The 17,351-nt window shown below is 40.4% G+C and overlaps 1 protein-coding gene across 1 annotated transcript in view; it reads left to right on the top strand.

Annotated features, from left to right (window-relative positions):
- CFAP65 (cilia and flagella associated protein 65) overlaps positions 1-17,351 on the top strand; it is a 384,606-nt gene that overhangs the window by 323,553 nt on the left and 43,702 nt on the right. Inside the window, exon 26 of the mRNA XM_053698151.1 lies at positions 13,870-13,986. Within this exon, the coding sequence (XP_053554126.1) occupies positions 13,870-13,986 (117 nt within the window). The remainder of the gene's footprint in view (positions 1-13,869; positions 13,987-17,351) is intronic.

The raw sequence follows: 17,351 nt of genomic DNA, 5'->3' as shown, positions 1-17,351 counted from the left end.
GCCTCGGCAGTGATGCCTTCTGTTTAGGTTACCTGTCTTGTCCCTCCCTTATCATCTGTGTCCTCTAGCTTGGGTATTGATTCCCAACAGTAAATGATGATGATCTGTGGACTCACTGTGTCATTAGAAAGAAAACAAAATGTATGCTTACCTGATAAATTTCTTTCTTTCTTGACACGGTGAGTCCACGGCCCACCCTATCTATTTCAGACAGGTTTTTTGACGTATAAACCTCAGGCACCTCTGCACCTTGTGTTGCCTCCTTTCCTTTGGTCAAATGACTGGGGGATTGTGGGTAGGAAGTGATATTTATCAGCTTTGCTGTGGTGATTTTTGCTGCCTCCTGCTGGTCAGGATTGATATTCCCAACAGTAATTGATGATGATCCGTGGACTCACTGTGTCAAGAAAGAAATACATTTATCAGGTAAGCATAAATTTTGTTTTTCATTTGGAACCGGTTGCACTATTTCTTTCATGTAATTGGCAAGAGTCCATGAGCTAGTGACATATGGGATATACAATCCTACCAGGAGGGGCAAAGTTTCCCAAACCTCAAAATGCCTATAAATACACCCCTCACCACAAGAACAATTTAGTATATTCGTTCTTTTTTAAAAGAAGTGTTGATTACATTGGATATGGAGGAAACTAGTCCTCTTGATATTAAAACTATTAAACGTTTAAATTCTGTTTATTAACCTCCTGTGGTTATTCCAGAGGTTTTTCCAGTTCCTGACGCTATTTCTGATATGATTTATAAGGAATGGAATAGGCCTGGTACTTTTTTTATTCCTTCTTCAAGGTTTAAAAATTGTATCCTTTGCCAGCAGTTTCTTTAGAGTTTTGGGAACAGATCCCCAAAGTTGATGGGTCTATCTCTACTCTTGCTTTGGCTGATGTTGCAGCTGCTTCAACGTTTTGGTTGGAAACTTTAGCGCAACAAGTATCGGATCATGATTTGTCTAGCATTGTTAACTTGATTCAACATGCTAATAATTTTATTTGTGATGCCATTTTTGATATAATCAAAATTGATGTTAAATCTATGTCTTTAGCTATTTTAGCTAGAAGAGCTTTGTGGCTTAAATCTTGGAATGCTGACATGACTTCTAAGTCCAGATTGCTATCTCTTTCTTTCCAAGGTAATAAGTTATTTGGTTCTCAGTTGGATTCAATCATTTCAACTGTTACTGGGGGGAAGGGAGTTTTTCTGCCTCAGGATAAAAGACCTAAGTGTAAATCTAAAGCTTCTAACCATTTTCGTTCCTTTCGACAAAATAAGGAACAGAAACCTAATCCCTCCCCCAAGGAATCTGTTTCCAATTGGAAGCATTCCTCGAATTGGAATAAATCCAAGCCATTTAAGAGATCAAAGCCAGCCCCCAAGTCCGCATGAAGGTGCGGCCCTCATTCCAGCTTAGCTGGTAGGGGGCAGATTAAGATTTTTCAAAGATGTTTGGATCAATTCGGTCCAAAATCAATGGATTCAGAGTATTGTCTCTCAGGGGTACAGAATAGGATTCAGAGTAAGACCGCCTGTGAGAAGCTTTTTTCTCTCATGCATCCCTGCAAACCCAGTAAAGGCTCAGGCTTTCCTGAAATGTGTTTTAGACCTGGAGTTATCAGGGGTAATCATGCCAGTTCCGTTTCAGGAACAGGGTCTGGGGTTTTATTCAAATCTGTTCGTTGTCCCAAAGAAAGAAAATTCATTCAGACCAGTTTTGGATCTAAAAATTTTGAATCGATATGTAAGAGTACCAACTTTCAAAATGGTGACTATAAGGTCTATTCTGCCTTTTGTTCAGCAAGGGCATTATATGCCCACAATAGACTTAAAGGATGCATATCTTCATATTCCGATTCATACAGATCGCTATCAGTTCCTGAGATTCTCTTTTCTAGACAAGCATTACCAATTTGTTGCTCTTCCTTTTATGCCTACCGATAGCTCTAAGAATCTTTTCAAAGGTTCTCTGTGTCCTACTCTCTGTTATCAGAGAGCGGGGTGTTGCAGTGTTTCCTTATTTGGACGATATCTTGGTACTTGCTCAGTCTTTACGTTCTGCAGAATCTCACACGAATCAACTATTGTTGTTTCTTTAAAGACTTGGTTGGAGGATCAATTTACCAAAAAGTTCTTTGATTCCTCAGACAAAGGTAGCCTTTTTAGGTTTCCAGATAGATTCAGTGTCAATGACTTTGTCTCTAACAGACAAGAGACGTTTGAAATTGGTTGCAGCCTGTCGGAACCTTCAAGCTCAGTCATTCCCTTCAGTAGCTATGTGCATGGAAGTTTTAGGCCTCATGACTGCAGCATCGGACGCGATCCCCTTTGCTTGTTTTCATATGAGATCTCTCCAGATTTTTATGCTGAACCAATGGTGCAGGGATTATACAAGGATATCACAATTAATATCCTTAAATCCCAATGTTTGACTTCCTCTGACTTGGTGGTTAGATCACCATCGTATAATTCTAGGGGCCTCTTTCATTTGTCCAACTTGGACTGTGATCACAACAGATGCGAGTCTTTCAGGTTGGGGAGCTGTTTGGAGATCTCTGACAGCACAAGGGGTTTGGAAATCTCAAGAGGCGAGATTACCAATAAATATTTTGGAACTCCCTGCGATTCTCAGGGCTCTTCAGTTTTGGCCTCTGTTGAAGAAAGTACCATTCATTTGTTTTCAGACAGACAATATCACAACTGTGGCATATGTGAATCATCAGGGTGGGACTCACAGTCCTCAAGCTATGAAAGAAGTATCTCGGATACTTGTTTGGGTGGAATCCAGCTCCTGTCTAATTTCTGCGGTTCATATCCCAGGTATAGACAATTGGGAAACGGATTATCTCAGTCGTCAGACTTTACGTCCGGGAGAGGTCTCTCCACCCAGATGTGTTTTCTCAAATTGTTCAGATGTGGGGTCTTCCAGAAATAGATCTGATGGCATCTCATCTAAACAAGAAACTTCCCAGGTACCTGTCCAGGTCCAGGGAACCTCAGGCGGAAGCAGTGGAAGCGTTGACACTTCCTTGGTGTTATCAACCTGCTTATATTTTCCCGCCTCTAGTTCTTCTTCCAAGAGTGATCTCCAAAATCATCATGGAACAATCGTTTGTGTTGCTGGTGGCTCCAGCATGGCCTCACAGGTTTTGGTATGTGGATCTTGTTCGGATGTCCAGTTGCTAACCTTCGCCACTTCCATTAAGACCGGACCTTCTGTCTCAAGGTCCATTTCTTCTGTTATGTGTGATCAGTCCACGGGTCATCATTACTTCTGGGATATAACTCCTCCCCAACAGGAAATGCAAGAGGATTCACCCAGCAGAGCTGCACATAGCTCCTCCCCTCTACGTCAGTCCCAGTCATTCTCTTGCACCCAACGACTAGATAGGATGTGTGAGAGGACTATGGTGATTATACTTAGTTTTTATGACTTCAATCAAAAGTTTGTTATTTTACAATAGCACCGGAGCGTGTTATTACTTCTCTGGCAGAGTTTGAGGAAGAATCTGCCAGAGTTTTTTACTATGATTTTAACCGGAGTTGTTAAGATCATATTGCTGTTCTCGGCCATCTGAGGGAGGTAAAGGCTTCAGATCAGGGGACAGCGGGCAGATGAATCTGCATTGAGGTATGTAGCAGTTTTTATTTTCTGAATGGAATTGATGAGAAAATCCTGCCATACCGTTAAAATGACATGTATGTATACACTTCAGTATTCTGGGGATGGTATTTCACCGGAACTACTCTGTTAAAGGTCACTAATCCTTTTATCATGTTAAACGTTTTTACTGGAAGGTAGAATCGTTTACATTGCTGAGGTACTGTGTGAATAAATATTTGGGCATTATTTTCCACTTGGCAGCCTTTTTTGCTTTTATTGTGACAGTTTCGTTTCTCTTCACTGCTGTGTGGGAGAGGGAGGGGCCGTTTTTGGCGCTCTTTGCTACGCATCAAAAAATTCCAGTCAGTTACTTTTATATTTCCTGCATGATCCGGTTCATCTCTGACAGATCTCAGGGGTCTTCAAACTTCTTTTAAGGGAGGTAAATTCTCTCAGCAGAGCTGTGAGAATTCTTATAGTGACTGTGAATAAAAACGTTGTTTTGTATTTTTTATGTCAAATTTAATTATTGTTATTTTACTAATGGGAACAAACCTTTGCTAAAAGTTGTGTTGTTTTAAAGTTTGATGCTATAACTGTTTTTCAGTTCATTATTTCAACTGTCATTTAATCGTTTAGTACCTCTTTGAGGCACAGTACGTTTTTGTTAAAAAAGATTATAACCAAGTTGTAAGTGTTTTTGCTAGTGTGTTAAACATGTCTGACTCAGAGGAAGATATCTGTGTCATTTGTTCCAATGCCAAGGTGGAGCCCAATAGAAATTTATGTACTAACTGTATTGATGCTACTTTAAATAAAAGTCAATCTGTACAATGTGAACAAATTTCACCAAACAGCGAGGGGAGAGTTATGCCGACTAACTCGCCTCACGCGGCAGTACCTGCATCTCCCGCCCGGGAGGTGCGTGATATTATGGCGCCTAGTACATCTGGGCGGCCATTACAGATAACATTACAGATATGGCTACTGTTATGACTGAAGTTTTGTCTAAATTACCTGAACTAAGAGGCAAGCGTGATCACTCTGGGGTGAGAACAGAGTGCGCTGACAATGCTAGGGCCATGTCTGATACTGCGTCACAGCTCGCAGAGCATGAGGACGGAGAGCTTCATTCTGTGGGTGACGGTTCTGATCCAAACAGATTGGACTCAGATATTTCAAATTTTAAATTTAAATTGGAGAACCTCCGCGTATTACTAGGGGAGGTCTTAGCAGCTCTCAACGATTGTAACACCGTTGCAATACCAGAGAAACTGTGCAGGTTGGATAAATACTTTGCGGTACCGGCGAGTACTGAAGTTTTTCCTATACCTAAGAGACTAACTGAAATTGTTACTAAGGAGTGGGATAGACCCGGTGTGCCGTTCTCACCCCCTCCAATATTTAGAAAGATGTTTCCAATAGACGCCACCACTCGGGACTTATGGCAAACGGTTCCCAAGGTGGAGGGAGCAGTTTCTACTTTAGCTAAGCGTACCACTATCCCGGTGGAGGATAGCTGTGCTTTCTCAGATCCAATGGATAAAAAATTAGAGGGTTACCTTAAGAAAATGTTTGTTCAACAAGGTTTTATATTGCAACCCCTTGCATGTATCGCGCCGATTACGGCTGCGGCAGCATTTTGGATTGAGTCGCTGGAAGAGAACCTTAGTTCATCTACGCTAGACGACATTACGGACAGGCTTAGAGTCCTTAAACTAGCTAATTCTTTCATTTCGGAGGCCGTAGTACATTTAACCAAACTTACGGCTAAGAACTCAGGATTCGCCATACAGGCACGTAGGGCGCTGTGGCTAAAATCCTGGTCAGCAGATGTTACTTCTAAGTCCAAATTACTTAATATACCTTTCAAGGGGCAGTCTTTATTTGGGCCCGGTTTGAAAGAAATTATCGCTGACATTACAGGGGGTAAGGGCCACGCCCTACCCCAAGACAAAGCCAAAGCTAAGGCTAGACAGTCTAATTTTCGTCCCTTTCGGAATTTCAAAACAGGAGCAGCATCAACCTCCACTGCACCAAAACAGGAAGGAGCTGTTGCTCGTTACAGGCAAGGCTGGAAGCCTAACCAGGCCTGGAACAAGAGCAAGCAGGCCAGGAAACCTGCTGCTGCCCCAAAGACAGCATGAATCGAGAGCCCCCGATCCGGGACCGGATCTAGTGGGGGGCAGACTCTCTCTCTTCGCCCAGGCCTGGGCAAGAGATGTTCAGGATCCCTGGGCACTAGAGATCATATCTCAGGGATACCTTCTAGACTTCAAATTATCTCCCCCAAGAGGGAGATTTCATCTGTCAAGGTTGTCAACAAACCAGATAAAGAAAGAAGCGTTTCTACGCTGCGTACAAGATCTGTTATTAATGGGAGTGATCCATCCGGTTCCGCGGTCGGAACAAGGACAAGGGTTCTACTCAAACCTGTTTGTGGTTCCCAAAAAAGAGGGAACTTTCAGGCCTATCTTAGATTTAAAGATTCTAAACAAATTCCTAAGAGTTCCATCATTCAAAATGGAAACTATTCGGACAATTTTACCCATGATCCAAGAGGGTCAGTACATGACCACTGTGGATTTAAAGGATGCTTACCTTCACATTCCGATCCACAAAGATCATCACCGGTATCTAAGGTTTGCCTTCTTAGACAGGCACTACCAGTTTGTAGCTCTTCCATTCGGATTGGCTACGGCTCCAAGAATCTTCACAAAGGTTCTGGGTGCCCTTCTGGCGGTACTAAGACCGCGAGGGATTTCGGTAGCTCCGTACCTAGACGACATTCTAATACAAGCTTCAAGCTTTCAAACTGCCAAGTCTCATACAGAGTTAGTTCTGGCATTTCTAAGGTCGCATGGATGGAAAGTGAACGAAAAGAAGAGTTCTCTCTTTCCTCTCACAAGAGTTCCATTCTTGGGGACTCTTATAGATTCTGTAGAAATGAAGATTTACCTGACAGAAGACAGGTTAACAAAGCTTCAAAATGCATGCCGTGTCCTTCATTCCATTCAACACCCGTCAGTAGCTCAATGCATGGAGGTGATCGGCTTAATGGTAGCGGCAATGGACATAGTACCTTTTGCACGCCTACATCTCAGACCGCTGCAATTATGCATGCTAAGTCAGTGGAATGGGGATTACTCAGATTTGTCCCCTACTCTGAATCTAAATCAAGAGACCAGAAATTCTCTTCTATGGTGGCTTTATCGGCCACACCTGTCCAGGGGGATGCCATTCAGCAGGCCAGACTGGACAATTGTAACAACAGACGCCAGCCTACTAGGTTGGGGCGCTGTCTGGAATTCTCTGAAGGCTCAGGGACTATGGAATCAGGAGGAGAGTCTCCTGCCAATAAACATTCTGGAATTGAGAGCGGTTCTCAATGCCCTTCTGACTTGGCCCCAGTTAACAACTCGGGGGTTCATCAGGTTTCAGTCGGACAACATCACGACTGTAGCTTACATCAACCATCAGGGAGGGACAAGAAGCTCCCTAGCAATGATGGAAGTATCAAAGATAATTCGCTGGGCAGAGTCTCACTCTTGCCACCTGTCAGCAATCCACATCCCGGGAGTGGAGAACTGGGAGGCGGATTTCTTGAGTCGCCAAACTTTTCATCCGGGGGAGTGGGAACTTCATCCGGAGGTTTTTGCCCAAATACTTCGACGTTGGGGCAAACCAGAGATAGATCTCATGGCGTCTCGCCAGAACGCCAAACTTCCTCGCTACGGGTCCAGATCCAGGGATCCGGAAGCAGTTCTGATAGATGCTTTGACAGCACCTTGGAACTTCGGGATGGCTTATGTGTTTCCACCCTTCCCGCTGCTTCCTCGATTGATTGCCAAAATCAAACAGGAGAGAGCATCAGTAATTCTAATAGCACCTGCATGGCCACGCAGGACTTGGTATGCAGATCTAGTGGACATGTCATCCTGTCCGCCTTGGTCTCTACCTCTAAGACAGGACCTTCTGATACAGGGTCCATTCAAACATCAAAATCTAACTTCTCTGAAGCTGACTGCTTGGAAATTGAACGCTTGATTTTATCAAAACGTGGTTTTTCTGAGTCGGTTATTGATACCCTGATTCAGGCTAGGAAGCCTGTTACCAGAAGGATTTACCATAAAATATGGCGGAAATACCTATACTGGTGCGAATCCAAAGGTTACTCCTGGAGTAAGGTTAGGATCGCTAGGATATTGTCTTTTCTACAAGAAGGCTTAGATAAGGGTTTATCAGCTAGCTCATTAAAGGGACAGATTTCAGCTCTGTCCATCTTGTTACACAGGCGTCTGTCAGAAGATCCAGACGTCCAGGCTTTTTGTCAGGCTCTAGCTAGGATCAAGCCTGTGTTTAAGGCTGTTGCTCCGCCATGGAGTTTAAACTTAGTTCTTAACGTTTTACAGGGTGTTCCGTTTGAACCCCTTCATTCCATTGATATAAAATTGTTATCTTGGAAAGTTCTGTTTTTAATGGCTATTTCCTCGGCTCGAAGAGTTTCTGAGTTATCAGCCTTACATTGTGATTCCCCTTATCTGATTTTTCACTCAGACAAGGTAGTTCTGCGTACTAAACCTGGGTTCTTACCTAAGGTAGTCACTAACAGGAACATCAATCAAGAGATTGTTGTTCCATCCCTGTGTCCAAATCCTTCTTCAAAGAAGGAACGTCTTCTACACAATCTGGATGTAGTTCGTGCCCTCAAGTTTTACTTGCAGGCAACTAAAGATTTTCGCCAAACTTCTTCCCTGTTTGTCGTTTATTCTGGACAGAGGAGAGGTCAAAAAGCTTCTGCTACCTCTCTCTCTTTTTGGCTTCGTAGCATAATACGTTTAGCCTATGAGACTGCTGGACAGCAGCCTCCTGAAAGAATTACAGCCCACTCCACTAGAGCTGTGGCTTCCACTTGGGCCTTTAAGAATGAGGCCTCTGTTGAACAGATTTGCAAGGCTGCAACTTGGTCTTCGCTTCATACTTTTTCCAAATTTTACAAATTTGATACTTTTGCTTCTTCGGAGGCTATTTTTGGGAGAAAGGTTCTTCAGGCAGTGGTTCCTTCTGTATAATGAGCCTGCCTATCCCTCCCGTCATCCGTGTACTTTTGCTTTGGTATTGGTATCCCAGAAGTAATGATGACCCGTGGACTGATCACACATAACAGAAGAAAACATAATTTATGCTTACCTGATAAATTCCTTTCTTCTGTTGTGTGATCAGTCCACGGCCCGCCCTGTTTTAAGGCAGGTAAATATTTTTTAAATTATACTCCAGTCACCACTTCACCCTTGGTTACTCCTTTCTCGTTGATTCTTGGTCGAATGACTGGGACTGACGTAGAGGGGAGGAGCTATGTGCAGCTCTGCTGGGTGAATCCTCTTGCATTTCCTGTTGGGGAGGAGTTATATCCCAGAAGTAATGATGACCCGTGGACTGATCACACAACAGAAGAAAGGAATTTATCAGGTAAGCATAAATTATGTTTTTTACATCAAGATCTGAAATCATTAAATTTGAAGGTATGGAAATTGAACGCCTAGTGCTTAGTCATAGAGGTTTCTCTGATTCAGTGATTAATACTATGTTACAGGTTCGTAAATCTGTTTCTAGAAAGATTTATTATCGAGTTTGGAAGACTTACATTTCATGGTGTTCTTCTCATAAATCCTCTTGGCATTCTTTTAGAATTCCTAGAATTTTACAGTTTCTTCAGGATGGTTTGGATAAAGGTTTGTCTGCAAGTTCCTTGAAAGGACAAATCTCTGCTCTTTCTGTTTTATTCCACAGGAAAATTGCTAAACTTCCTGATATTCACTGTTGTGTACAGGCTTTGGTTCGTATCAAGCCTGTCATTAACTCAACCTCTCCTCCTTGGAGTCTTAATTTGGGTTTAAAGGCTTTACAGACTCCTCCTTTGAGCCTATTCATTCTTTGGACATTAAACCACTTTTTTGGAAAGTGTTGTTTCATTTGGCCATCTCTTCTGCTAGAAGAGTTTCTGAATTATCTGCTCTCTCTTGTGAATCTCCTTTTCTGATTTTCATCAGGATAAGGCAGTGTTGCGGACTTCATTTAAATTCTTACCTAAGGTTGTGAATTCTAACAACATTAATAGAGAAATTGTTGTCCCTTCTTTGTGTCCTAATCCTAAGAATTCTTTGGAGGGATCTTTAGATTCTTTGGATGTGGTGAGAGCTCTGAAATCTTATGTTGAAGCTACCAAAGATTTCGGGAAGACGTCTAGTCTATTTGTTATCTTTTTCTGGTTCCCGGAAAGGTCAGAAGGCTTCTGCCGTTTCTTTGGCATCATGGTTAAAGCTTTTGATTCATCAAGCTTATTTGGAGACGGGTATGGCCCCACCTCAGAGAATTACAGCTCATTCTACTAGATCAGTTTACACTTCTTGGGCTTTTAAGAATTAAGCTTCAGTTGATCAGATTTGTAAAGCAGCAACTTGGTCTTCTTTGCATACATTTACTAAATTCTACTATTTTGATGTATTTGCTTCTTCGGAAGAAGTTTTTGGTAGAAAATTTCTTCAGACAGCTGTTTCAGTTTGATTCTTCTGCTTATGATTTATCTTTTTCCTTTTATTTATGAGAATAAACTTATATTTGGGTTGTGGATTAATTTTTTTCAGCGAAATGGCTGTTTTTATTTTATCCCTCCCTCTCTAGTGACTTTTGTGTGGAGTTCCACTTCTTGGGTATTGCTATCCCATACGTCACTAGCTCATGGACTCTTGCCAATTACATGAAAGAAAACATAATTTATGTAAGAACTTACCTGATAAATTAATTTCTTTCATATTGGCAAGAGTCCGTGAGGCCCACTCCTTTTTTTTATGGTGATTATGATTTTTTTGTATAAAGCACAATTATTTCCAAGTTCCTTTGTTGATGCTTTTTACTCCTTTCTTTATCACCCCACTACTTGGCTATTCGTTAAACTGAATTGTGGGTCTGGTGAGGGGTGTATTTATAGGCATTTTGAGGTTTGGGAAACTTTGCCCCTCCTGGTAGGATTGTATATCCAATACGTCACTAGCTCATGGACTCTTGCTAATATGAAAGATGAATTTATCAGGTAAGTTCTTACATAAATTATGTTATTTGGGGTCCCTTTGAGGATCCTTGATTTTTTTTTCTTCACGTCTTCTCCTTTTTTGGGGGGGAATTTTTGGTGCTTGATCCCTTTCTTAGTAAGGGGTGGATGTTGGTGACCGACTGCTGGGCGGCGGTGTCTCCTGGAGGCGCTTTTAGGTCAGTCGAGTCCTTTTCTGCGGTCTCTAGCAAGATTTTATGGACTATCTTTGGGTCAGTGTCCTTGGGGCCTTTTCTTTTTTTCCAAAGCTTTATCGGCTTCGGACGAAGCAGGGTTTTTTTTTGGGTAGGGTTTGTAGGCCTGGTGCCCTCAGAATGGGCCGCCTTTTGTACCCTCCCGTTTTGCATTCAGTGTCCTCTACAGCTTGGGTATTGTTTTCCCAAAAGTAATGAATACAGCTGTGGACTCTTTCCATTTATGAAGAAAAACATAAATTATACTTACCTGATAATTTTCTTTTCTTTAAATGTAAAGAGTCCACAGCTCCCCGCCCGTATTTTTCTATGTGGTGTCTGTTATTTTTATTCTTCTGGCACCTTTTCACCCTGATATTTCTTCTACTGTTCCTTGTTCCTCGGCAGAATGACTGGGGGATGAGGGAAGTGGGAGGGGTATTTAAGCCTTTGGCTGGGGTGTCTTTGCCTTCTCCTGGTGGCCAGGTTCTCTATTTCCCAAAAGTAATGAATGCAGCTGTGGACTCTTTCCATCTGAAGAAAAGGAAATTATCAGGTAAGCATAATTTATGTTTTTATCATGTTAAAGATCAAGTACAGGTCATCTCCATTCTTTAAACCTATAGCAGATGGTTTGAAAACATGATGATCCTTCAGAAATAGAGAAAAGGTTTGTTTCCAGCAAAGGTTACAGTAACTAAATGAACTGTTCACTGTATAAAAGGGACAGTATACTATAAATAAAATTTTCACTCAATGTGTTTCCAATTACTTTTTACCAGCTGCTGAGTATAAAATTTATGAGATTTGCTTTTTTAAGGCTTATTTGTGTATATGAATTAGCTGATTTTGTGTTTTGAAGCCACAACCTAATAAAATGGGTTGAGCTTGTAGTTATAATCAGATCTCATTACTTTATCACATTGAGTACATATACCTGCTTCTTTATCTTCTATCTGTCCATAAACCAATCACCAATACTTGGAGAGAACAATGGAAAATTAACATTTTATTACCTTATCTCTTCTATAACCCACTGGTAGTGTAATTTCTTCTACTGGCTGTGTTAACACAGCTTGGCCTTGAGGCCAAAAACTTTCAAGATGGGTGTGGATACCACAGGCTAAATAATATATTTAAAATGCCAATATAAGGGTAGTGGAAATACTTGTAAACAATTTAATACACTCCAGCAGGTAAAGTGGATCATTGGGAACAAATTAAAAGAGAGACATTTTTGAGTAAATTGTCCCTTTAAACTGGCTTTATTTAAAGTAAATAACTTGTAATTATAAGACATGTCTGTTATTTTGCTATAGATCAAGAAATCAGTCAAGTCTAAATATTAAAATATTAACATCCTTTTACTGCAGATATTTTTCAATAGCCAAACTCCATTCACCACTTGCTTTATTTGGAGGAGTCAATCTGGGCTTTAGTCTGCAGACAACTAGCCACAGTCATTGGGGTCTATTTAACAAAGGCCGAATGGCCCCTGTTCCCCTTGTTTCCGCACGAGCCTTTAGGCTCGCCGGAAACAGGAGTTAAGAAGCAGAAGTCTTAAGACCGCTGCTCCTAAACTCATACGCCGCCTCTGAGGCGGCGTATAGCAATCTGCCCGATCATGTACGATCGGTCTGATTGACACCCCCTGCTAGCGGCCGTGAATCTGCAGGGGGCGGTATTGCACCAGCAGTTCACAACAACTGCTGGTGCAATGATAAATGCCAACAGTGTATGCAGTCGGCATTTATCGATGTGCTGCGGACTTGATTCGCTATAGCGGATCATGTCCATCCGCACATATATAAATGGACCCCATATTGTTAGTATAAAGTGCAATGTTTTGCAGTTGTTATTGGTTAAATCCAATTAGTGAAAGATATGTAGCAGGATTTGCCTGGATAACTCAGCAAAATCCACAATTATTTTTTTTTGAGAATTGCAAAATCCACAATTTTCAGATCTAACGTATATGAAAAGGATTCAAAATACATAATGTAAGTATATTGCAAAGGTGTTTACGGTCCTTTTAAAGAGCCTGAACACAATATAACCTGGATTTTCAAGCTTTGTGATGTATGGATAGATGGAGGAAACTTTAGGCTACAATTTATTGTATTGATAGCCCATCCTTTGATGTGAGTTATGTCTTTTAGCTGTTCATACAAGCAAGAATGAGAAAGAAGTTTACTTTCATACCTTCATTCTTAAGTTTTACACTTCAATAAATGTTTCTTCTTTCTTTTTCAAGTTTGTTGGATGCTGTCATGATTATAAGCCAGGGGTGCCCAAACACAGTCCACAAGAGCTAAAATGTTTGTGGAGTTTGGTCTATCACTGCTAGAAAACCAGCATCTGCTGATTCCTTTCCAGCTTGCTGCATGTCTTAAAGGGCCATATTAGCTGATTGGGTTCCGTTTGGGCTTCCGGCAGTGCTTTATGGGTCTTGAGCTGGTGCCGAGCGGTACCAAATCAGCTTCGCTACTTGCACGATTTGTGAGGGGTTAAACACACAGTAGTATAGGTCGATAGTCTTAAAATTACATGCTGTTACGAATTATAGCATGCCATTTTTGGACTAGTATGGCTCTTTAAGCACTAAAATGCAACAGTGTTTGTAATAAGCATTGTTACAAACACTGCTGCTATATCGTGATCAAGACGTGCACACTCTTGGGCCTATCTAGGTATGCTCGTCACCAGGAATCCAAAATAAATTTGATAATGGAGCATATAATTTTAAAAAACGTTCCAATTTATTTATTTTTAAATTATGAAAGTTAACATTTTAACCATGTATAACATTTTATCGATGATTACGTTTTTAGCTTAATTTTCCTTTAAAAGACCTTAATTTTGTTATTGTACTGTGTATGTATTCCATTAAGTATTACTCTAATAAAGAAAAAAAATAGGCTCAGCTGATTGAGAGGATAATTTACTGCTATTTTTTTTATCTCATTTGTATTTTACAGATTCTGAAGGTATCGCCTATATCAGGTGTTGTACAGCCAGGGAATAGCACACATGTTGTTGTCATGCTTCAGACAGATGAGCAAGCTGCTTTCTATGCACTGGATTTAGTATGTGAGGTGAGCTGTTACCTACCTTATGTATACCCTACAAGGTTACTAAGGGAAAAATGTATAAATCTGCGAATCGACAGGATTCACGTTTGTGAACCTGTCCGCATTCCATTGCAGACTGTGGGTCGCATATGTTTCCTGTATTTATCATTGCACAAGCGAATGCTTTCAATGCCGCCCCCCTACATTCACACAACCATTTGCGTGAGAGTTGCGCTTGTCAATCACCCCGCATAGTGGGTTAATGAAGCATCGGTTTAAACCCCTGCTTCATAAATATTAGTTGTAGGCTCAAATGAGCGAACCTGCAACCGATTGGGGCATTCATCTCATGATAAATCTAGCCCTGAGTCTCAAATCATGACAAATATAGGGTGGGCTTATAAGGGGTAAGGTTATGCCTTAATACCTAATTTTCTATTTTTATAAAAGAGCAGTGGATTCCCCATATATTTGCGAAAATCTGTAGACTGCTTATTTATTAACACTACTAGGCAATAAGCCTGCCCATAGGGCAGTCTATTTAAAAAAAAAAACTACAACCCCCAAAGCTAAAATTACAAAAAATTAAAAATGTAAAATTACAGAAAAAAATAAACAAAGCTATCCAAAATAAAAATTTAAACCTAAACTAATACTCCTATAAAAATAAAAAATCCCCCCAAAATAAAAACACCACCTAATCTAGAACTAAACTACCAATAGCCCTTAAAAAGGGCTTTTGTAGGACGTTTCCCTAAGTTAAACAGCTCTTTTACCTAAACAAATGACCAATTACCCCCTAGCAGTAAAATACCCCCAACCACCAAACCCCCTAAAATAAAATAAAAAACCCTAAACAAAAACTAAACTACCCATTGCTACTAAAGGGGCATTTGTATGGGCATTGCCCTTAAAAGGGCATTCAGCTCTTTTACTGCCCTTAAAAGAGCAATCAGCTCTTTTCCAGCACATTAAATCCCTAATCTTAAAAAACTGTTCCTGAAGTCTGGCGGAGAAGGTCTTCTTCCAGGCGGCTCCATCATCTTCTATTTTCATCCGAAGCGAAGGCGGAGCAGAGCTGTGGATCCTCAACGGCGGTTCTCACCAGAGGCGTGGAGCGGAGGTGCAGAGCTGTATTCCCCGACGCGTGGATCCTCAGCGGTACCGCAATCACTTTAGGGTACCTTGCATTCCTATTGGCTGAAATCTTGAAATTAGCCAATAGGATTAGAGCTACTGAAATCCTATTGGCTGTTCAAATCAGCCAATACGATTTCAGTATCTCTCATCCTATTGGTGGATTTCAAAATTTCAGCCAATAGGAATGCAAGGTACCCCAATAAGGGCTCCATTTATCATTGTAATTCTCCCACATTTACACCTATAATATGTCGGAATTGTTCTCCTATTTATCAAAGCAAAATATACGCTTAAAAATAAGCAAATACAACCGCAAAATTCTCCCATTCTATTCTCTCTCGCCTAGGCACACATGTGCGCCAAAGAAAGCAGAAAAAAGCCCTTTTTTTGTAGTATTTCTAAAAATACACCTTACTGATCGCCGAAATTCAGATTTATCATTATTTTGCGCCTTAGGAGAACCTAAAATTCGCCTACAAATACGACCATGAAAGTTCTCCAAAACTACTGTGGAGAACATTGAATATACTCCACTTTTTTTGCGAGAGAAGATGGAATATTTCTTAATTTTGGCAGCTATAGCAATGAAATATGAATCAATGATGTAAATTTTCTTTTGATAATATATTTTTAAATCAATAAATGTGAAGATAGCATCTTTTTTTATTTTATGTTTTTATAATAAATATATTATTTGAAAATATAAATTTTGGTGTCCTATTCCTTTCTATTTGTAAAGGAAGACAATCTTATCAGTCTAAAGCTAACAATACATTATATCAAGTAGAGATGTGATACATGCCCATAGTTATTAACACATTTTGGGTCACCACTGACATTTTTGCATATCTATAGGAGTCATAAGTACTGCAGGGGGTGTGGAAGAAGATAAAGGTGTTATTGTTTAAAACATCATTTTTATTATTATAATTGTAGCATGTGTAAAAACAAAAAAGGCATTTATTGATTAAATTACATGTATTCAGTTACATGTTTGTCATAATTTAAAAACAAAATAATGATATTTATTTTATTACATAAAATTTAAATTATGTTTGTATTTAAGGGTGGTTTAAACAAGTTAGATTTCAATAATAAAAAATCAAGTTAGACAGGTTCTATACAAAAATCAAGTACTTATTTGGGAGTATTTCTAATGATAAATAAGGCGCATATATAATACTAATGGAGAGATTTATCATTAATCCGCCGCATCTTGCCTTTGGAAATTGGCGTTAAAATACTACCGTTTTTATGATAAATATGGGCACACATGTGTGCCTCTCCAAAGGCGAGCTGCGGAGAACTGATAGAACTGAAAGTCGTATTTCAAGAATGAATGATAAATGGAGCCCTAAATATGGGGTATCTTGCATTCAATCTCCAGTGTGCAACGGACGATCGCATGAAGAGGAGCCTCCACGCCGCTGAGGACCGCCAAGAACCACTGCCGTTGAGGACCGCCGCTGAGGATCCAAGCATCGGTGAAGCAAGCTCCGCACCTCCGCTCCGCGCCGCCATCGCTCTGGATGAAGATAGAAGATGATGGAGCCGCCTGGAAGAAGACCTTCTCCGACGGACTTCAGGAACGGTGAGTACTTATTTGGGGCTTAGTGTTAGGATTTTTTTTTGGGCTGGAAAAGAGCTGATTGCCCTTTTAAGGGCTGTAAAAGAGCTGAATGCCCATTCAAATGTCCCTTTAGGGGCAATGGTTACTGTAGTTTTTTTTAGTCTTAGATTTTTTATTTTGGGGGGTTTGGTAGGGGGGGTTTACTTTTAGGGCCTTTTAAAGGCTTTTGGTAGTTTAGTTTAGGGGGGCTTTTCTATTTTCATAGGGATTTTTAATTTTTTTATTTTTTTCTAATTTTAGAGTTTTTTTTTTCTTTTTTGTCATTTTAGATTATTTTTTTGTAATTTAATGTTAGGTTTTATTTAAGTGTAACTTAGTATTGGGGTTAATTTAGGGGGTGTTAGGTTAGGGGGCTAGGTAGTTAAATTAGTTAATTGCTTTGCGTGGGTTGGCGGTTTAGGAGTTAATAGGTTAATTAGGTTTATTGCAATGTGGGAGTTTAGGGTTTAATAGGTAAATTAGATTAATTGCAATGTGGGGGTTTGGCAGTTTAGGGGTTAATGGGTTAATTAGGTTTATTGTGATGTGAGGTGTTGGCGGTTAAGGGGTTAATATTTTAATTATGTTCTTTGCGGATTAGGGGTTAATTACTTTATTATTTTGCGATGTGGGGGTTTGG

This window comes from Bombina bombina, chromosome 1 (assembly GCF_027579735.1).
Source record: "Bombina bombina isolate aBomBom1 chromosome 1, aBomBom1.pri, whole genome shotgun sequence".
Lineage (NCBI taxonomy): Eukaryota > Metazoa > Chordata > Amphibia > Anura > Bombinatoridae > Bombina > Bombina bombina.
The sequence above is the reverse complement of the archived record's forward strand: the minus strand, read 5'-3'. Positions and strand labels throughout refer to the sequence as shown.